A 23218-nucleotide genomic window follows, 5' to 3' on the forward strand; every position below is an offset into this window, starting at 1 on the left:
GGCTAGATTTGTCCCACAGTTTATATAATCTAATTTTAAATGCCTGGGCATACACTCTAGTTTTGGCCAAAATTTCTACCACTCCCTGTTAAGTAGTATCTAGCCAACTCCTTACATTTGTGTGAGTGGCCTCGTCTCTGAAGATAAATTTGAGTTTATGACCTTTTATAGACAAATCATTTCCAGATGCAGTTATTTTAACGGCATCTACTGGGACACACACAAAAACCTTTAAAAAAATTTTTCAGGCCGGGTGCGGTGGCTCACACCTGTAATCCCAACACTTTGGGAGGCTGAAGAGGGTGGATCACAAGGTCAGGAAATCAAGACCATCCTGGCTAACATGGTGAAACCCCATCTCTACTAAAAATACAAAAAAATTAGCCAGGCGTGGTGGTGGGCACCTGTAGTCCCAGCTACTCAGGAGGCTAAGGCAGGAGAATGGTGTGAACCCAGGAGATGGAGCTTGCAGTGAGCTAAGATAGGGCCACTGCACTCCAGGCTGGGTGACAGAGCGAGACTCCATCTCAAAAAAAAAAATTTTTTCAGAAATATATAGACTTATGATATTGACTTAGTACTTTATATAAAGTCTCATTCTTTCTGTAAAACTGACAGAATGTATTTTGTGTAATTTTCAGAGGAAAAGTTTGGATTATTTCTGATAGGCTGGATAATGACCCCCTTTCCCCAAAGATGTCTAAATCCCAATCTACAGAACCTATGAATGTTGTTTTGTTACATGGCAAGGAAGAATTAAGGTTGCAAACAGAATAAAGGTTGCTAATCATCTCACTTTAAAGAAGAAGATTATTCTGGGTTATCCAGTGGGCTCAGAATGATCACACGATCCTTTAAATATGGGAGAGGTAGGCAGAAGAGGATCACAGTAATGCAGAATGAGAAACACTCACCAACCAGGGGCCTGGAGCAGGAGCAAGAGCGGCCTGTAAAACCTGGAAGACGCAGGGGACAGATTCTCCCCTATGGCCTCCAGGAAGGAATGCAGTCCTGCTCACACCTTGATTTTAGGTGAGACCCACTTCGCATTTGTGATGTACAAAACTAAGATAAATTTGTGTTGTTTTGAGCCAAGTTTGTGGTAATTTGTTACGGCAACAACTGAAAACTAATAACGGTATTAAAGAATTTGAAAAACACAATCCTTTTGAATCTACCCTAAAGATTTGGTGATAAAAACAGGTAGTTACATTATGGCACATACCACAATAAAATTTTAGCCATTAAAGTAAATCTTTCAAGAATGTATCCACATGGATCAATATTCCTAGTATACGGACAAGGCAATGTTAAAATTAGATATTGTGTTAGTCCATTCATAAAAATAACCCTGGAGGGAAAGACATTCAAACATTGTATGTCCTTAATTCCAGATGGTGAAAATATAAGATTAATCTCCTATTTTCCAATTTTTCTAGAGATCAAAAATAATCAAAAGGAAAAAATGATGGAAAAATGGAATTCTCAGTTCATTTGAAGAATATAGATTAGCAATTAAAAAATACAGCAGTATCTCAGGAAATAAACATTATTCTCATTTTACAAAAAAGAGTGTATGTGAACTTTAAAAAAATCTACACTACAATATGAATTGATATTATCTCTGGGTAGAATGCTAACAATTTTATTTTCTCCTTTACTGTATTCACTAAATGTTTCACACTAAATGTTGTATTACCTTTGAAATCAGAAGATACATTGTCTAAAACTGATACATCAAGAAATAGTTGTATAAGCATATTACCTAAACACAGAGGTTACCACCAGAAATTAAAAGTGGTTAAAAATGACTCCTGGGGAACTGTAAGAAGAGGAAGGTGAAGGGAAGAAATGGTTGCTTTCCATTCTAAATCTTTTCACACAATCTATTCTTAAAATCAGACAAGGCTGTGGTAAATTTTTTCAATTATTAAAAAAAATTATTTCTTCTAGTAGGAACGAGGGCCTTTGAGAAACCTATTAGTTGTAATAGGTTTCAATTCAGTTAGTCACTCAAGTATTATAAAATGCAACTGGATTTACAGAAATAATTTCCTACCTACACTGACAGTATATTTAAACTAAAAAAAAGCATACAATGTACAAACAAATTTATTTACAAAAATTACAATAATTACAAACTGTACAAATTGAGAGACAATGTCCCATTCCTCCAACAGAAGCCAAGAGCCTTTACTGTCAAATGGGAGTTTTTGTTACTTTTAAATGACACACAAAAAGAAATATGATGCCTATTCAGTCATCCACTGCCAGTTTAAAAATGCTTTTCTAAATAATTCCAAGAAGCCTATTAGTGATATGTATATGGATAATTTCCCTCAACTCTATTTCTAGAATGGCTATGTACAAATCCAGCAAAACTGGAACAGAACAGGGTAAGAGAGCACATAGCAACTGCTTTTTCAACAGTAAATTTTGACTATTCCCCTAATTATCTAACTAGTGGCTTAAAACTAAAACTATAATCTTTGGCTTTAAAAAGAAAGTTCATTTTGACTTTTAATGACTGCACAATTCTACCAAAGCCAGTGTTTACCTGATTATTTTTTGTCACCTGTAGTTTACATTTCCCTGCTACTGTTAAAGAAACAGAATTCTACAGTATTCAATTCTGTATATTGTCTTTTACGGTTTTTCAATCAGACTCACTACTACTGCTTGAGGAGTCCGTTGACATAATCTCTACATCATCTTCATTTTCTTTATTATGCCCAGGAGGTTCCAACAAAAAGTCACTACTATGATTTGGTGGTAACATATTCATCGACATGTCATTTGACTGCCATGGATACTGTGGAGCAAGGACATCTGGAGAAAAAAAGAAGCATAGATAAGAACAGCTCTATTTGTAATTAATCTAGTTCTGACTTTTCCCTTTATGCAACAATTTGAAGTATTTTTTAAATTTTACTTTTTTCTCTTCTTTTTTTGAGACAGGGTCTCATTCTGTCACCCAGGCTCGAGTGCAGTGGCACGAACACATCACTGCAGGCCTGACCTAGGCTCAAGCAATCCTCCTGCCTCAGCCTCCTGAGTAACTGGGTTACAGGTATGCGCCACCATGCTTGAGTACTTTTTAAAGTTTTTGTAGAGATGAGGTCTCACTATGTTAACCAGGCTGGTCTCCAACTCCTAGGCTCAAGCTATCCTGCTACCTCAACCTCCCAAAGTGTTGGGATTACAGGCATAAGCTACTGTGCCAACTTTTTTAAGACTAGGAAAAAAATACACACTTGGCCAAATTAATAAAAATCAAATTTATCAAGGAAAAGTGTGATATTTTAGCAACTCGGGACTTTGTTTTTAAAATCATACTACTCTGTAAGAAACTATTTAGTCAGTTGACATAATTTTTCTTTTGTAAGACATTTGTAATTACAAATTTTTCCTATATCTATGTATCTATTATATGCATATATAATACATACTTATGTATACTAGGTTATGTAGATTATTCTACATATTATAAACAATAGGTACTTTAGTATTATAATAGATTTGAATGATTTCTTGATAGAGGAACTGCTATTGTAAATGACTCTCATCAAAGAGAGGTTGATTAGCAATGTATGCATATGAAATACCTTACAAAAAAGTGCCCAAGTCACATTTAAAGTCTGTATTTCTGAAGCAAAGGACAGAGCACATAAACAGGTACAGTTCAAGACTCAAAGAAGAAGGCAGATTTTTAAAGGGTCAAAAGAAAGAGTGATAGTATTAACTAGAAAGGTATGCCAGTTAGCTTCAAATCTACCCTTCTCTCTGGCCCATGAAACCATTTCTCCTTTGCCAGCTGCCACAATTAAGTTTTGTCAGTAGAGGGTACAGGTGGGACTCCACTGGCAAACAAGTTTCACTTTCTGGATCAGGTGGTTTTGTCTCCTTTACTGCTGTGATGCCTGGCTGGTGTGCAGGACATTAAGTGGTGTTCACCACAGCAACTTTCAGTGGCGCCTCTAAAGGTGGTTTCCTAGCAGGTTTCACCACAATCCCAAAGGGCAGCTTCCCAGCAAGTCTCCCTGGAACCCCAGTGGGTAATTTCCTGCTTGCCAGCTCTGGCCTCTGACGCCTCATCTAACTTCTCTGCCATGGAGTGGGCCACAATTACACTACACCCTCTTCAATGACAGCACCATGATATGAGAGCATCGGCCTTGGGATGGGGCTGGGGAAGACTGTTTTTAGGTCTGTCCCTTCCTTGGTCCAAAATATGGCAGTGACTCCCCATATCTGTTTTTCCTGTACTTTTAAAACATGAGAAATATGACGTGATATCCAAGGATATCACAGTTGAGTTCCCCCGACTGTACTTTAGGTAGCTAACAAAAATGATGCATACAAAGCATTATTAATGACACAGGGAGAGCCTTATGATGTAACATTAAGCAAAAAATGTATAGGGGAAAAAAGGAAACAGGCTAAAATATTTAAAGTGACTGCCTCAGAAAGGGTATTTTTTTTCCTTTTTTAAATGCCTTTGTTTACTTCCCAAATGTTCTACCACATCAAAACAAGTCACCTACAAACTATAAAATATGAGGAATAATATAAAATAAATATATATAAAAACAGCACAAACCTATGAAAAATGAAGAAAACTGAAGCTCAGAATGAATTGGGTCTCACAGAAATACTATTTTATAAAGTTATAAAAGTTTATAAAAAGCTATTGTTATTCATTTTGTTAACTTGGGGGTTGTTCAGGAGTATGTTCACTTTATTCCATAAACTATCTTACTCTATTTACATAGCATGTTTCACAATTATAAAAAAGCTATGTTTAGAGCAATAATTTAAAAAGAGAGGCCAAATGCCTGAGGAAGACAGTGTAATATTTACAAATAAGAGAAAGGCAGCTTGTTCTAATTTCATACCTCCCTCAAGGAGAATCTTTAGAGAGCTGAATAAACCAGCAAAGAATCTAGCTATTACAATGAACTGGGTCTGAGAGCCAGGCACACTGGCTCACACCTGTAATTCCAGTACTTTGGGAGGCTGAGGCAGGTGATTGCTTGGGGTCAGGAGTTCAAGACCAGCCTGGCCAACAGGGTGAAACCCCCTATCCACTAAAAATACAAAAATTAGCCAGGCCTGGTGGCACACGCCTGTAATCCCAGCTACTCGGGAGGCTGAGGCACAAGAATCACTTGAACCCAGGAGCTGAGATTGTGCCAACGCGCTCCAGCCTGGGCAACACAAGACTGTCTCAAATTTACAAAAAAAAAAAAATTGTGTCGCGAATCTCAAATTTGCTTTACCACCAGATATTCCAACCTTGTCATCTCTGGAAAACCCTGATCTGTTTGAAAACACTCTTCGGCTTAACATTACCTGGCAATCTTCCCGCTGCAAGTGCATCTCCTGGTAAATGGCCATTCACGCCATTAGTGGAAGGATTGTTCATCTGACCCAGTAACCCACTTCTCATCTCCAAATCAGTTGGGTAGGGTCTCCGGGGGTCCCCTACAACAATAAAGACTGCATTTAATTCAATCATATTTTAAAAAATAAGTGTTAATATGTTCTTTGACATACTCATTTTCCTTGGTTCATGCTGAAAAGTTCAGGCTACATTTTCAATTTTGAAATATAAAAGTCATCTGGCCGGGTGTGGTGGCTCACGCCTGTAATCCCAGCACTTTGGGAGGCCGAGGTGGGCGGATCACCTGAAGTCAGGAGTTTAAGACCAGCCTGGCCAACATGGTGAAACCCCGTCTCTATTAAAAATAAGAAAATTAGTCAGGTGTGGTGGCACGCACCTATAATCCCAGCTACTCGGGAGGCTGAGGCAGGAGAATCGCTTGAACCCAGGAGGCAGAGGTCGCAGTGAGCTGAGATCGCGCCACTGCACTCCAGCCTGGGCCACAGAGCAAGACCCTGTCTCAAAAAAAAAAAAAGAAAGAGAAAGAAATATAAGTCACCTTATAAACCGCTATTAATAGCATATTACTTTTTAAAATACACGCATTTTAATTTCTTTTCTGAATCTTCCCAAGAATATACTATTTTCTACACCTTAAAAAAACGAGATGTCTTTTTTTGTAGACATTCCAGATGACAACTTAAGGAAATTATAATAATCTCAATTATTCAAACTTAACTGTATTTTCTAGCAAGAAAATGACAATGATTATGCTGCAAGGGAGAAAAAAATCATGACACTTATAAGACAGAAAGGACTGGAATGTTTAATAGAAGGACTGCCTCAATTTAAAATCTTTTTTTTAAAATTTTTCATCTTCTTGTTTTACTTTTTTTTTCCCTCATGCCACCTTGTCTAAGATAAAACCTTTTTCTAACCAACCTCTTTGATCTTGTAATTCAGAAACTAATTCGTGTAAGTGGCGAAATAGCAGGAGTAATGTCCATCCCAAACATGAAAGCACACTAAATAGCAGTACGTGGTTGACAAAAACATGACCAGATTTGGATTGACTTTTTGGGCACATCTCACCAACTGCAGATTACTCATCCCCAAAATTATAGTCACCCTTAGTGCTTTCAGCATGGTAACACAGCACCTTCAGAAGTTACCGAAGTGGAAATAACTACTAATATTTCCCCTTCCTCCAATAAGGCTGCTACCTTACGTCTCCTATTTTATGTTTCATCCACTGTCAATATAGTTGCAGCTTGATCCTCTCTTGCTGTCTAATTATCCCAGCTCTTTCCAAGCCTGTGTGTTCACTGTTGGGTGCACAGCGCTTTGTCTTTAGCATCTAAGAGAATCGGAATTGTCTTTCTCAGACTGGAACCTTTGTGGAAATCCTAATGGCTCTAAAGAGTTTGCTCCTGGCCAGCCCTGATATAATGGTATATAAATCCAAAGCTTTAGAAGCATCACATTATTATCTTGTACTTTAAAAATTATCAATTTATTATTTCAAAAGACGAAAGAAACAGTCCCTAGCAACAATGGCTTCATAGAAAACCAAATTTATAAAACCCATGGCCTATATCATTACTTATAAACCATTAAAGATGTGAAAATATGTGGCAGAGGTTTCTAAGGATAAATACATTTTAAATTAAATCTATGTCTGTACATAGTCACCCAAGAATCTTCAAAACCACATACATCTAGTATAAGAGACGAGTATGTTTACCTGGAACCCAGGTCAGTGGAGCACATACAGCATTACTTGCACTGATCCTATGGGCATACTTAATTATTTCTTCAGAGGAGATAGCACCTGAAAGAGTTTTAAGAGGACAGTATAACCTGTAGTCTAACAAACATACAAGTTTAGAAATGTTATCTATCAGTTACACATCGTATTTAATTTTAAATTATCTGAAAATAAAATAATCTCAGTCACCCGCCTTCCTTAACAATACCTACATATTTAGTATAAACTTAAATCTCCAAAAACAGGACACTAATCCAGAAAAATTAGCTGACATAAACAAATTTCGGAGATTAGCACGACAGCACTCAATAATCTCAATTATTAACTACCGTTAAATACCATTACTCTTCTGAAAGCAATAGTGAGCACAAATAAAATAGAGAAAACAGTGTTTCATTTCTCAAAGACATCCAAGCTACGAAATCAGAGCAGACAGTTCACACCACTCTGTTTGATCAATATGCCCTAAGGCTCTTAAATAGACCTAAATAGAAAGATGTCTACAATGTATTCATTAGGTAAAAAAAAAAAAACTAAACTGCTAAATAATATGTACAGTATGACCTGACTGTTCAAAATGTATGTACATATGTGTATTTGTATTTTTATTACATACATACTCACAGATCTGGAAAAAAAAATCTAGGACATATACCAAACATTAATAGTTACCTCTGAGAAGTGAGAACCACACACTTCATTTTACAAACTTTAGATAGTTTCAATGTAACAAAGTGTATGTGTGTACAATTTTTGAAGATTAAAAACAGAATCAAACAACGGTCTAGAAGTCAATAGCCAGCCTCAGTCATCTCTCCTAGAGATTTGTTTCTTGCTACAGAAGCCTAACCTGACTCTCAAAAGAATATTAGCTATTTGGCTGGGTGCAGTGGCTCATGCCTGTAATCCCAGCACTTTGGGAGGCCGAGGTGGGCGGATCACGAGGTCAGGAGATCGAGACCATCCTGGCTAACACAGTGAAACCCCATCTCTACTAAAAATACAAAAAATTAGCCGGGTGTGGTGGCAGGTGCCTGTAGTCCCAGCTACTCGGGAGGCTGAGGCAGGAGAATGGCATGAACCCGGGAGGCGGAGCTTGCAGTGCGCCGAGATCGTGCCACTGCACTCCAGCCTGGGCGACAGAGCAAGACTCCGTCTCAAAAAAAAAAAAAAAAAAAGGAATATTAGCTATTTAACGGAAGCCTTTGAAAAAGGGACAGCAGGGCAGGAAGGCATGTGGGCCTCTGCACCACCAAATGTGCTTATATGCCAAGGCTATAACTGGCTCTGACTTCATGTACGTCTGGCTCTGACTTCATGATGTTTCAGTCCCAGCTCAGTCGTCCAATGGATGTCTTTTCACTCACTCTGTCCTAGCCTTCAAGATTTGGTATAAATCCCACTTATAACCCATACTTCTCTTTCCCTCTCCCACCAATTTTATAAACTCACTGTTTTTACTGCACATTTGGGCACACAGCCATAAACTGTCTTGTATTAATTGCTTTTTCTAATCTGAAAAAGGATGTGATACTTCTACCTCCCTCACAACACCCAGCACAATGCTAGAACACAACACACTTTACAATAAAAATTCATTGAATCTTTTCAACAGCAGCAAATGATTATCAGTAATATCCTCTTGTATTGGTTTCTTGAAACCAGAACCTTAACTTTTCAGGTCATTCAGTCTTCCCATGATACTAACCTTTTCTTGCTTTTTCTATTGACTTGAGTTTCTCCTTTGCTTGGTAAACAGCTGTTGCCTAATTTAAACAACATTAAAAAAATGTGGTTTATTCTTCAACTATATCAAACTTAGTTTTTGGCTTAATTCACATGATCCTTTATCCTACAAGAACAATCTTCGAAACTTGGAAATCCCAACAATTTATTTGTAATGTTCTGAAATACCACTTGACATTATTTATTTCAGTCATATTTAATGAAAGAAATATTATATTTATGAACTAGTCTCCCATTCACAAATTAGTTGTAGAAACAAAACATAAATTGGATTGTCTTTTTCTTCACGTCTTCTATCATAAACATGCAGAAGACATCCAGACTATGGACGACCCCAAAAGCATCCTATTCTTGCAACTAGTTCAAGAATAAAATACCTTTTTTTCCCCTAGTTTGGAAGATACAACCTTGAATTCATATTCTTATTCGTTTATATATCACCTCAATGTTTAATGACTTTATCACAAAAACACTCCCTCCAAGCCCCCAGGTACACTAAAGGACAAAATGAAGTTAACCTAGTATATGCATATCTTCGACTATGACACAGTGGTTAAGAGTATGGAGTCAGGCCAGGCACAATGGCTCACACCTGTAATCCCAGCATTTTGGGAGGCCAAGGCAGGCAGATCATTTGAGATCAGGAGTCTGAGACCAGCCTGACCAACATGGTAAAAACCCATCTCTACTAAAAATACAAAAAAATTTATATGGGCGTGGTGACACATGCCTGTAATCTCAGCTACTTGGGAGGCTGAGGCAGGAGAATCGCTTAAACCCAGGAGGCAAAGGTTGCAGTGAGCCAAGACTGTGCCACTGCACTCTGGCCTGGGCAATAGAGCAAGACTCTTGTCTCCAAAAAAAAAAAAAAAGAGTATGGAGTCAGAGAGATCAAGGTTTAAATTCAATCTACTTTTTAGCCTCCATGGGCAAGTTAGTTATTAAAGTATTGGTTTCTTCCTCTAAATGATGACACTGACTTGATATAAACTATTATGAAGATGGAAGTAATGCATATACAATGCAAGGCACAGGGCCTGGTGCCTAAGCACTCAATCAATGTTAGTTACTACTATTTAAGTCATGAAATTCAGTTTTATGGTCCTGTGTTCACTGTCTTTAATTATTTATAACACAAAGTGGAAAAATCAAACAAAGTGGATACAATTATATGAAAAATGCTTAAGTTTCAATGAACAGTAATTGAAAGTCTGTTAGTATCCTGCTAACTACAATAAGCTAAAAAATGAATACACCTGAGACTCAAAGGAAATAGACCAAACTATGAATAGTGGCATTCTTTCCGCAGCTGAACTAAAGACAATTTTTTCCCTCTTCTTTCCATTTTTCTGTATTTTCTGAATTTTGTTTGATAAGCAGGTATTACATACATAAGGATTTATATATATATATTTACAGATTTTAATATATATATAGCACATATAAATAATATATTTTGAGACAGAGTCTCCCTCTGTCACCCAGGCTGGAGTGCAGTGGCGTGATCCCAGTTCATTGCAACCTCTGCCTCCCGGGTTCAAGAGATTCTCCTGCCTCAGCCTCCCAAGTACCTGAGATTACAGGCGTGAACCACCATGCCCAGCTAAATTTTTTTGTATTTTTAGTAGAGATGGATTTCACCATGTTGACTAGGCTAGTCTTGTACTCCTGACCTCAGGTGATCTGCCCACTTTGGCCTCCCAAAGTGCTGGGATTACAAGTGTGAGCCACCATGCCCAGCTAATTTTTTTTTTTTTTTTTTTTGAGAGTCTTGCACTGTTGCCTGGGCTGGAATGCAATGGCGTGATCTCAGTTCACTGCAACCTATGCTTCCCAGGTTCACGCGATTCTCCCGCCTCAGTCTCCTGAGTAGCTGGGATTACAGGCACACACCACCACACCTGGCTAATTTTTTGTATTTGTAATAGAGACAGGGTTTCACTATGTTGGCCAGACTGGTCTCGAACTGAGACTGGTCTCGATCACAGACTGACCTCGTGATCCACCTCCATTGGCCTCCCAAAGCGCCGGGATTACAGGCGTGAGCCACCACGCCCGGCCTGATTTTAATATATTTTTAAAAACTATTTACTAGTGAGTTGTTTCCTTAATAGGAGTGATTAACTTACCCTGAACTGCCCAGGCTTCTAGTTACTGGAGCTCATTTTAATACATTTGTTAAGACATTAATCAGTGGTAAGGATGCCAGCAACATCTCGTCGACATGAGAATCAAGCTCAGCTATTTCTGCAATACTATCATGTTGTATTAGTTAGTATTTAGTGAAGTAACCGGGCAAATACTAGCAAATAAATTGCCTCTTTGAAATAGTAGCCAAGAACAGCAAAGGGAAAACTAGGATCCTTGATATATGTCCAAATCCTACCTAGATGAGGATGAATGACTAAATTAATGTAAATTTTAATCAACTTATAAAATGTGTATATATTTTTACTGATTTCAAAATATATAAAAAATGAAGAATTTCCCTGATTTTTATGCTAAGGATCAGAGACCAAAAAAAATAAGAGAGATTTAGACTACTGATAATTAAAATTTATATCAGACCAGGATAAAAGTAAGACTTTCCATTTCTATAATTCAATACTGTAAAATCTTTAAGCAATGAAAATGTGGCTCACAAGTAATGCAGACTATTTGAAAACAGTAAGTAAAAAAGAGAATGACAATAGCCTTTCATTTAACCACTGGCAATGGTGAGTGACGAGATATCACCTTTAGACTTGGAAAGTCCAGTTTTCTGCTCTTCAAAATATTGATAACAGATTTTTCAGAAACAGATTAAACCACATCCTTTTTAACCTTAAGAACCAACCTCTGTCAACTTACCAGTATTTGTTCTGCTTCCTTTAGCTGTTTTTGTAGCTGCTGAATATCACTGTCTCTCTTTTCTACTTCTTTTTCTAAAACTTGCATTTCATGATGAATTTTTCCCTGATTAAGTGCCAATTTCATTAGTTCTTGAAATTCCCCATCTCGGTGAATTAACAACTCCAGGACCTGTTAGATAACAGTCAATTAAATCAGACAACAGACTACTGAAAGGCTGCATTCCAATGAAACAAAGAATCCATAACTGAATTGGCTACGCTATAAATTTCAACACCTTCAAAATTTTATTCCTAATTCTTGTTAAGAATAAATATAGCCTACCTATGATTATTTTGGGAAACATTAATATCAAACTTTTCTACTTTTTCAGCTATTCTTTCATACAAAACAAAATAAAACTAGCCTTTCAGAACTAGCAATGTGGCAACATGAGCAAGTTTAGTGATTTCCTAGGGAAGACACAATTTTAAAGTTTATCCTTATGGCTGGGCACAGTGACTCATGCCTGTAATCCCAGAACTTTGAGAGGCTGAGGCGGGCGGATCACTTGAGGTCAGGAGTTCGAGACTGGCCTGGCCAACATGATGAAACCCCATCTCTACTAAAAATACAAAAATTAGTTGGGTGTTACTCAGCAGGCTGAGGCAGGAGAATTGCATGAGCCTGGGAGGTGGAGGTTGCAGTGAGCCAAGATCACACCACTGCACTCCAGCCTGGGTGACAGAGTAAGACACTGTCTCAAAAAAAAAAAAAAAAAAAGTTTATCCTTAAAAATACAATATAGGCCAGGCGCGGTGGCTCACGCCTATAATCCTAGCACTTTGGGAGGCCGAGGCAGGCGAATCACCAGAGGTCAAAAGTTCGAGACCAGCCTGACCAATGTGGAGAAACCCCACCTCTACTAAATATACAAAATTAGCTGGGCGTGGTGGTGCATGCCTATAATCCCAGGCACTCGGGAGGCTGAGGAAGGAGAATCGCTTGAACCCGGAGGCAGAGGCTGCGGTGAGCTGAGATCGCGCCACTGCACGCCAGCCGGGGCAACAAGAGCAAAACTCCATCTCAAATATATATATGTATATATATATAATGAAAGTTCTCCCAAAATTTGGTATTTGAGATGATTTTAGGTGGCACCAAGAACTTAAAAAAACTTTTACACTTACACATTTGTGCTAATATATATTAGAAAAAACTGAGACACTGAAACTCTGAGTTTATGCACAGTATTGTTTACGATGAAGATGATCTTAAAAATACAGTGATTTCGGCCAGGCGCAGTGGCTCATGCCTGTAATCCTAGCACTTTGGGAGGCCGAGGTAGGCGGATCACAAGGTCAGGAGTTTGAGAGACCAGCCTGACCAACATGGTGAAACCTCGTCTCTACTAAAAATATAAAAATTAGCCAGGGGTGGTGGCACACGCCTGTAATCCCAGCTACTCAGGAGGCTGAGGCAGAAGAATCGCTTGAACCCGGGAGGCGGAGGTTGCTGTGAACCCAGATCACGCCACTGCACTCCAGCCTGGGTGACAGAGCAAGACTTCGTCTCAGAAAAAAAAAAAAAAATACAGTGATTTCATAAAACAGTAAACAAACAAGTGGTATGCAGATACGGCAAAAACCATAAAGGCTAAAACACATAAAATAGAAAGTCTGGTTGTTCATATCTCTAGTCCTCCATCTGCTAGCTGTGTGACACAGGGAAAGTTACCAGCCTCTCTGAGCCTGTGTTCTTAATAGGAAAAGGAATATAATATTAATAGTAGCCATTACATGAAGCTACTGTGAGGATTCATGATATAATGCACTTTAAGTACATACAGGAAGAGTTCAGCAAAGGCTAGTTATTACAATCACCACCCCAGTACAGAATTAAGATGCAAGTCTAGTCTAAATATCCTTACTTTACTGTACTAAGTAGAGAATACTACTTCAGAAAGAAAATAGCTATCAAAATTCAGAATCAATTTTAAAACTATTTAAAAAAATTTGTTGAAGACTAAAAAGTACAGGTATGCCTCTTCAAGTTCCTTTTGACATGAAGTTCCTTTCATTTACAGGAATTCTTCTAATACAATAGACAAAAGACTGAGCTACAAACTGCCAAATATTAAGAGTATTTTAAACATCAACAGAAAGCTTCTTCTGTAAAAAGTAAAGTATATTCTATTTATTTGACTTCCAATCCTCATTCCTCCCACATCGTAGGAGAAAGCTAGGTTTCCATTTCTATAAAAGCTGTATTATTAAAGCAAGTAGTACACAGTAGTTCCCTGACAACTTTCAAGAAGTTTACACAGGTTGAATTAATTTGTATACTACCCATGAATAAAAAATATTCTCTTTAGATCTTATTGTTCAGTAGAAAAAAATTATTCAACTAAAGTCAGAAGACCTAGGTTCTGGTTCCACTCACCATTAACCTCTAGCTCATCCGTCCACCCTGGAGCTCAGTCTCACAGAAGGTTGAACGGAACATCGTTAAGATCCTAATTCTAAAATTCTAGATAAAATTATAAATATCCAAATAAAATGGTGGCTAGAAAATTTTCAAATGGGCACATCCCTCTCTAATATTAACAGTTTCAATGAAAATTACATACGAACCCACAGTACTAAGTATAAGATACAATTCACAAATTGCTACTCTTTAAAAAGTACAAGAAAGATCAGTGCTGATTATAGGTCTTAATTATCACCTTCTGAATAATCTGTGTGCCTGGCTCATAGCAAGCATTTAATAAGTGTCTATCAAATAAAGTCAAGCCTTGCATTTTACTTCTTGCATACTTTGTATAAATTCCTATTTAATCCCACGGGTATTAATAGAGTACCTGAGAGACTAGTAGTCTTCTATTAACATATTTATCTCTAGCCTCTTTCTTTTTTGAAAAAAAAAACAAAACAAAAGCCTTACTAGCCCTAAGGTTAGCTGTTTTTCCTAGCTTGTGGCCTCATCTGGATCCCCTCCTCCCCTTTTGAGGCTCACTGACACTTTTCTATTGAGTCCGTCAGATTTCCCTGCCCTCAAAACATAAGATAGAACTAAGATAATGATGCAGACAAAAGATTTATTACTGTCTCCTCTTCTCCTTTACATCATCTTTAGAAAGGTTAATCCTCTCCATTCATTTTCTCTTAAACATTTTTTTTTGGCCAGCTATGGTGGCTCATGCCTGTAGTCCCAGCACTTTGGTAGGCCAAGGTGGGGAGGATCCCTTGAGGGCAGGAGTTCCAGACAGTTCAAGACTGGCCTGGGCAACACAGTGAGACTATGACTCTACCAAAAAAAAAAAATTTCTTTTAAATTAGCAAGGCATTATAGTGCATGCCTATAGTCCCAGATACCGGTGAGGATAAGTGGGAGCAGTCCAGCAAGGTCTGGCTGCAGTGAACAGTCATCATGCCACTGCACTCTAGCCTGGGATACAGAGCGAGAACCTGTCTCAAAAAAGAAAAAATTAATTGTGCCAAAAACATAATATAAAATTTATCCTCTTACCTCTAAAAATTTCTGAATCAGGAAGAAAAGTCTGTTCACCCACCATGGAAAATTAGAAAGCACAAAAAAGTGAGCAAATAAAAACTGCCTATACTTTCACACCTATAAGGCAATGTCTAATAAGAGTTGTATGCTCTTTTATTTCCCTGCATGTTCAAGTTGCATTAGGGAACTATACTTACAATACACAGTAAGTTTTTCAGCATTAACTTTTGATTCTAAATATTGTTGTAATCTCCATACAACAAGCCTTTCTTGGTTAATTCAAAGGACAAAAATAAACATGTAAGTGTAACTAGAATTGTAAGAGAAAATAATAAAATACTGCTAAACCCTCAGGCAACTATTCTTCTTAAGCACACTGTTATCTTAAGTAAATGATACAAAGAAAATACCAATTTTAAAGTTTTAATTAATAACTTAAAAGGATCCAATATTCCTGTTCCCACACAAAGTAAATATAAATAGGAAACTTGCAGAAATCAAGTTTTTTTCTTTTAATTAAAAAACAAAGAGAAATTAATTAATTTAAAAAGAAGCCACTTACCTGGTTTTCCTCTCCAGCCTGTAACAACTTTTGGTTTCTTGAAATTGCCAGCATTTCTATAAGTTCCCTAAAAAAAAAAAAACCAACAACAACAAAAACCCTTTCACAGCATGCTGAACACCCAGGGCTACTCCCTACAGTCCGCTATGACTGTGAACTACAGCTCACCAAGACTCGCTTGTGCCGGTTACCAAACTTATTTATAAAAGTTCTACTTAATACTATCATTATATAAATAGCTATCACCTAAATGCCAATGAAAGACGATTGTGAATAGAAAGAGTTCTTTCTATAAAAACCTAAGCCTAATGCTTGGAAAGACTCGACAGAGGCTTGCAAAGGACAGCTATTAAAGAAAGGATCAGGGAAAAGTCATAAAAACTAAGGGTCTGCCCTAAGACTGCTTGATAAGAGGATAAGTTCTCATTTTGATTTGATCTAGAAATCAAACTACAAATTGCAGACAATGCATTATGAGCGATTTATGCAAGAAAAACTCATACATCAGGGGTCTACAGGCCAAATCCAGCACATCTGCAGTTTTTGTAAATAACATTTTCCTAAGACAGTCTGCCTATTAATATACAAATTGTCTATGGCAGTTTTCCCAATACAGAGGCAGAGTTGAGTTGCTACAGCAGAGACTATATGGCCCATAAACCCAAAAGTATTTATTATCTGGCCTTTGCAGAAAAAGTTTTCTGACTCCTGTCTTACATAACATGATTAGTGAATGAACATATGTTTATATATTTTAAGGTAAAATAAAACAATTAAGGGATGCATGGACCATTTTTTAATGATTCTCCACTTTTTTTTTAATTTTTTAAATTAAACATCAACTAAGAGGGACCCTTACACATAATAAAATGATATCCTTTTAGAATGCTCATTTAATAAATATGACAATTTCCCTATATGAAAATTAGTATCTGATGAGGAAAATAAGATTGGGGAAAATGTATAGCAGGTAATGTTTATATATTAGTTTCAAACTTGTTGATAGATGGGACTTTTGAGAAATTATGCAGAAGGGGCAGCTTCACAACTAGCTACCTGACACTGCTCTGATCAGCCTGAGCTGTTGTACTTTCTCACTGGCTACCAGGCTATTTTTACCTTCAAATTTCCACCTTCTTTCCAGCTAGCCTCATATGATTTTTCTGGATCATGTCAACTAGACCCAACCCTTCCCACTGCTACTTCCCCATACCATTATTTATGAATTAATCAATGAATGAAAAAAGTAGATATAAGAATGCAAAGTCTTCATTTATTCACTAATTCATCAAATATTTATTGAGGGCCTATTATGTGCCAGGCACTTTCTAGATACTTGGGGTATCAAAGTGAACAATGGCACTTAAATTCTAATACAAGAGACAAGAAGAACTAAGAGAAGAAATAAAACTAGAGTGATATGGGTTGGGAAGGAAATAAAGCAATGTTTTATTAGAGACTATTGGGGGAGTGGGCTGGCTACTTCAATAGGGTGGTCAGAGAAGGTCTTCGTAAGGGCACAGCTTTGACATAAGACACGGATTAAATGAGAGAAGTCAGCCAAGATGTCTGGAAGGAAAGAGTGCAGTAGAAGACACAGATAGTTCAGTGCCCCAAAGATGGATCTGAGGAGGTGTAGCCAGCGCCTGGTACAATGGGGAGAGGAAAGCAAAGTGAGGATGTAGCAGCCAGGTGGCTAGGGGTGAGATTACGTAGGGCCTTATAGTTATGGTAAAGATTAGTGTTTCATTCTTTTTTTATTTTTTATTGTTTGAGATGGAGTTTTGCTCTTGTTGCCCAGGCTGGAGCGCAATGGCATGATCTGGGCTCACCGCAACCTCCACCTCCCGGGTTCAAGCGATTCTCCTGCCTCAGCCTCCCTAGCAGCTGGGATTACATGCATGTGCCACCACGCCCGGCTAATTTTGTATTTTTTTTTAGTACAGATGGGGTTTCTCCATGTTGGCCAGGCTGGTCTTGAAATCCCGACCTCAGGTGATCCGCCGGCCTCGGCCTCCCAAAGTGCTGGGATTACAGGCATGAGCCACTGCCCCCGACCTAGCGTTTCATTCTAAATGCAATGAGAAGCCACTGGATTATTTTAAACAGGGAAATGGCATGACCTGATTTATACTTTTAAAAACTGCTGAGCGATTTGGTAAATAGACTGTAAGAGGGCCAGAACAGGAAGTAAGTTAGGTGGTTTTTGCAGTGTTTCAGGCAAAAAATGACACTGGTTTTGACTAGGTCATAGCCTCCAGGACTTAGTAATGGTGATAGGAGAAACATGGACAGATTTCAGATATCTTTTGGAGGTAGAGCTAACAGGACTTGCTGATGGATCAACAGCGTATGAAAACAGCATGTTAAGTAAACTTTTTAGCGTACGCCACAAGTGAGACATAGACGGCTGAGAACCTCTGGTCTAAGTAAAAGCTGGTTTCAGGTGGGGCAGGGGTGGTGCTGACTGGAGTGGGGCTATGTTAAGAGATGTGGGATAAGCCTTTCTCTGTTCTTGCAAATCTGGGAGTGTGAGTCCACAGAAGGCTTTACAAGGCTTGCCTTAGGCGCCGGAGTAGAGGGGAGGTAGAAGTCTCTAAGACTTAGTCGTGTTCTGTAACAGTCCAGGACAAAATAGAAACCTCTGTCCTCCCCAACTGTGAAAAAGAGGCCAAAGGAAGCCCCACACTCAAGAGCCCTGTCCTGCTAAAAAGAAGGTGCAATCCCGGCATACTGCATTAGAATCCAGACACAATTCCCCATAGAAATAAAATTTCCATAGGGGTTAGAGCCTACATTATTAGTGGTAATACACTTTTCAGGTAAACGGAATTAACAGGCTGGCGTGGAAAACTCAAGACTCCTATCAACATGGTTCTGTGGAACAATGAGTTTTGAGTTACAAATGGGTTAAGAAAAACGTTTAGCCTACAACCTGTTTTTCAACTTTTTAAGACTATCTCCTTGCATTACATTTTACAAACTAATAAATATCCTGAAAGGCTATATAATCAGGTTAATAAAAAAAAAAAAAATCCTAAGTTATAAATCCACTATTTTTAAAGTTAAGAGGCTAAACCTAAAAATATGTAAGGTACATTCCTGAATTTTCTTCTCATTTTCATAAATGCAAGCTAGACACAAATTACATTCAGAGACTGACAAACTTCACAGATCACAGAATCAGTACACATAACTACCTCTGAGTGAACACATGAGACTTTTCTGGAAGCCAGTCACACCACCAGAGCAGCTTCATTCTGTGAAGAAGTTCCAATGATCCGCCCGCCTTGGCCTCCCAAAGTGCTCGGATTACAGGCATGAGACACCACACCTGGCCCTAATACAGTTTATTTTAAACAGTGGATCAAACACATAAGCCATTTAATTTCTGGTGTCTAGATGTTTTCGGGTTTTCTTCCATCATTAAATATTGTGCTGACCTGGTAACTTGGTAGCAATACTATGGCAAGGACTAAATTTACACCAAAGAAAAAGTGCTGATTATATCAGGTATACTTTAAAATACAACAGATAAGATTTATTCCAAAGCTGTCAAAGAATGTTGGCTACAGAAAAAGTGACATTCGAGCTGGATTCTGAAGGATATATGAATCATTCACCAAATCGGGGGTAGACTGGGAATGGCACTGAAGATGTGAAAGTCTGACTAAAGAATTTGAACTTTACCTCACTGGACAACGCAAACCTACCAATGAGGTAGGTTTTATATAATTTTTCTGCAGAAAAGTAATATAAGATGCCTTTTAAAACTGGTATCGGCCAATATAAAAGGATAAAGTGCAGAAGCATGAGGCAATTAAAACTGTTTGGGAGGCTACATTTAAGAAGTAGTTATGAACAGCGGGGTAGGAACGAGGGCAAATTTGAGCAACACTAGGAGGTAGAACCAAGGTAATTTACCATCCAAGTCAACGGGAGGGAGTCAAGGAAGGCTTCAACTTGAAAGACTTATCATGAAAGGTGACAGAATATGAAGAATGACATCTAATTTCATCTCCTATCTCTGACACACAACCATCCTAAACAACTTGCAACTCCACCAAGCCAGGCTTTTTGCACTTGCTGTTCCATCTACCTGTGCCGCCTAGTGAGTTTGGCGAGCTCATGCTTCCCAAGCAGCCCTTTCTTCTGAGGGCCTGCCCTGACTACAACCAGGAAAGGTGCCTAGCCCGTGCTCCAGTACCCCGCAGCGCAGCCCTCTAATAAAAACAGGCCCCAAGCCAGTTTACACATCTGTCTCTCTCTCGACAGCTGACATCCAGCCTACCCTTCACTACCAACTCCCCAATGCTTAGCACCCAAGGGGCGTACCATAAATGTTAAGTGGCTGGCCGCGGACGAAGGGGCTCAGACCGCACGAGTTCTTATCATTACTAAAATTCCCTCTAATAGGAAAAACCGTCGCCCAGAGTGCCAGAGGGCTGCGGACTCCACGTTCGTGACCCTCATGTACCCGAAACTCCCGAGCTGGCCCTCCCCGCCGAACCCCGAGAACGAGCACAAACGCAGGGCGGGCCGGCTCCGGGGTCAGTCCCCCGGCCCAGCTCCAGCCCGGCTCTCAGGCTCGCCGCATTACCTAGACAGGACCTCCAAATCCTCAAGCGCAGACAGCAGCCGCTCTCGTGTGCTGTTACCACCCGCCACTCCCAAACCGCCTCCCAGCCGCTCCTTCTCCTTCTCACCACTCGAAGACGCCGCCATTCTCCCCAGAGCCCCGCCACCGGCGCACGCGCAGATCGCGCTGACGCAGGTGCGTGGCGAGAAGGCGGGCTCGGAAGGCGGAAGAGTCACCCTGGAGAGGAACAAGAGACCTGGCGAGAGCGCTCCGTTTGCGCCTGGAGGCGCACTGCGGCAACCGGCGCCATCTGTTGGGCCAGCGAGGGCTGGCCCAACTGGGAGCGACAGTTGAACTGAGAACAGGGTGGGCAATGCAGTTTGATTCTCCCGGGCCTAATGTTTTTTCTTTCTTTCTATTTTTTTTTTTGAGACGAGTCTCGCTCTGTTGCCCAGACTGGAGTGCATCGTCGCTCACTGCAAGCTTCGCCTCCTGGGTTCACGCCATTTTTCCTGCCTCAGCCTCCCGAGTAGCTGGGACTACAGGCGCCCGCCACCACGCCCGGCTAATTTTTTGTATTTTTAGTAGAGACGGGGTTTCACCGTGTTAGCCAGGATGGTCTCGATCTCCTGACCTCGTGATCCGCCCGCCTCAGCCTCCCAAAGTGGTGGAATTACAGGCGTGAGCCACCGCGTGCGGCCCACCTTAACCATTTTTAAGTGGATAGTTCAGTGGCATTAAATACATTCATACTGTTGAGCAACTATCCATCTCCAAAACCTTTTATCTTGTAAAACGAACTCTGTACTCACTAAATGCTAACGCCCTATCCCTCCTTTCTCCCGGCCCTGGCAACCACCATTCTACTTTCCATCTCTGTAAGTTTGGCTACTCTAGGTACCTCATATAAGCAGAATCATACAGTATTTGTCTTTTTGTGTCTGGCTTATGTCACTCAGCATTATGTCCTCCAGGTTCATCCATGATGTAGCATGTGCTGGAATATCTTTCCTTTTTAAGACTAATATTCCGTTGTATGCATATGGCACCTTTTGTTTATCCATTCATCTGACGATGGACAGTTAGGTTGCTTCTACATTTCTATAATCCATCTTTATAGCCATACATCTTCCAACAAAATGTTTTGCTCATTACTCAGGTTAATTATTGAACTGAAGGAATCAATACAGGACATAAGTAGTAGTTAATTAACATAGTTTAAGTCATTGATGTAGCACACATTCCAAACCAGAACTGGTTGTCAAAGGCAAAAATACGTCTTAGCCTACTTTTTCTAGGGATAACAATGTAGTAGGGATCACTCTCTACCAGAAAAAACCAAAGTTACAAGCCTATTGGGAATGAGGATTCCATATTGCTATTATAAAAGGTGGTCTGGGACTGCCTCACTCTGAGGTAGTAGTACCTGTAGTCCTTTCATTTCAGGGTCTCATCCTCTACTCTGTCTTTTTGGAGGTGCTAAACCTGACTCCTGGGCACCCAGAGTTGACAAGTCTTTTAGAAATTCATGTTAAATAAATTCACTCATAGCAACTGCTGCGTAATCTAGAATGCTGATTTACTCACTTACGATGAAAAGTAATAGTGCCAAACATATCTTTTTCCCATAGACAAAACTACACGAGAAGCCATATTATCACAGGATGTTGCTTGTTAAACTTGGATCTGAACAAACAAAGATAGATTAAAAATTAATGACATAATCATGAGGCTTTGTATCTCCACAGTGTAGGGATATTTGTGTTCAAGAGATTGGATTATTTGTGTTCGTAGGTCAGGGTACCTTTTCCTCTAGACAGTGCAAGAGATCCTTGTCACCTTTTGTTTTCTGACCGTTCCCTGCATCTGCAGTTGGCTAACCCTTTTTTGTTCAATGCAGTCAATTCTCAGGCAATGGGTTAAAGTAGATTGAAGCTGTGTTCATTACACTTGCATTCTAAACATGCCTCTCAGTATTCAAGTCAATCATTTCTTATGTTAAGTTTCCAGGGTGCCAAACTTCTGCGGTATGTGTTGGTTTTGTTTACTCAACTCTCACGGGTCATATTGAGCCATGACTCTGGTAGGAGGAGAGAGAACATTATATTAGTGTAAACATAAAAATTCTAGAAGGATTCTAATTAGTTAAAAACGACCAATTACAGTCCTACTTTGCAGACATTGAGGATCACTGTGTGGAGCGTATATGTGTATTGTGAACTCCTGACCTCCTCAGATTTATTGCAAATTCATATGCATATTAAACAGTTTCTATAGACTGATAAGTAATAGCATCTTTCACAGATATACTGTCTTGCAAATTGTACAAATCCAGGCATGATAAACAAATATGAATTATTTTATATAGTATTACTGAATTCATGGTAATTTGGAGTTAGGTACATATTTTCTCAATCTGTAGATTCAAAAAGGACACTACTTTCTCATGAAATTTTATTTATTTAACATGCTGGGGGCACTGTTCTAAGCACTTAAAAAATATTAACTTGTTTAATTTTCCTAACACTCCTATGAGGTAAGTACTGTTACTATCCATGTGTTACAGATAATGAAACTGAGGGGCAGAGATGTTAAGACACATGCTGGGGTCATATAGTAAATGGCAAAGCTGGAATCTGAACCCAGAGTCTGGCACCAGGGTCTGTGCTCTTTACCACTGATTATCCCAACTCTCTGTAAAGAAAGAAGGATCTTCATGTACTAAAAGGACTGGGAACCTCTAACCTAAAATATGAGAGGACTTCAAAAAGTTCATGGAAAAATGGAATTAAAAGATAATAATTTAAAATATAAACTTTATTTCTCAACATAAGCTCC

General features: G+C 39.0%; 1 protein-coding gene across 6 annotated transcripts in view; it reads right to left on the reverse strand.

Annotated features, from left to right (window-relative positions):
* The window catches only part of MED4 (mediator complex subunit 4), a 40904-nt gene extending 20272 nt beyond the window's left edge, over positions 1 to 20632 (reverse strand). Inside the window, exons 1-7 of one of the 6 annotated variants that reach the window (XM_063650858.1) lie at positions 20508 to 20562; positions 15802 to 15868; positions 11748 to 11918; positions 8860 to 8917; positions 7128 to 7214; positions 5353 to 5484; positions 2671 to 2829 (exon numbers count right to left, since the gene is read on the reverse strand). In XM_063650858.1, the coding sequence (XP_063506928.1) occupies positions 2671 to 2829; positions 5353 to 5484; positions 7128 to 7214; positions 8860 to 8917; positions 11748 to 11918; positions 15802 to 15855 (661 nt within the window). In that variant the 5' untranslated portion in view covers positions 15856 to 15868; positions 20508 to 20562. Of the gene's footprint in view, positions 1 to 2096; positions 2830 to 5352; positions 5485 to 7127; positions 7215 to 8859; positions 8918 to 11747; positions 11919 to 15801; positions 15869 to 20401 lie in introns of those variants that run through there. The other 5 variants (XM_063650857.1, XM_054447340.2, XM_054447338.2 and 2 more) reach the window with 5 other exon arrangements.
* Between the last annotated feature and the right edge of the window lie 2586 nt (positions 20633 to 23218).

This window comes from Pongo pygmaeus, chromosome 14 (genome assembly GCF_028885625.2).
Source record: "Pongo pygmaeus isolate AG05252 chromosome 14, NHGRI_mPonPyg2-v2.0_pri, whole genome shotgun sequence".
NCBI lineage: Eukaryota > Metazoa > Chordata > Mammalia > Primates > Hominidae > Pongo > Pongo pygmaeus.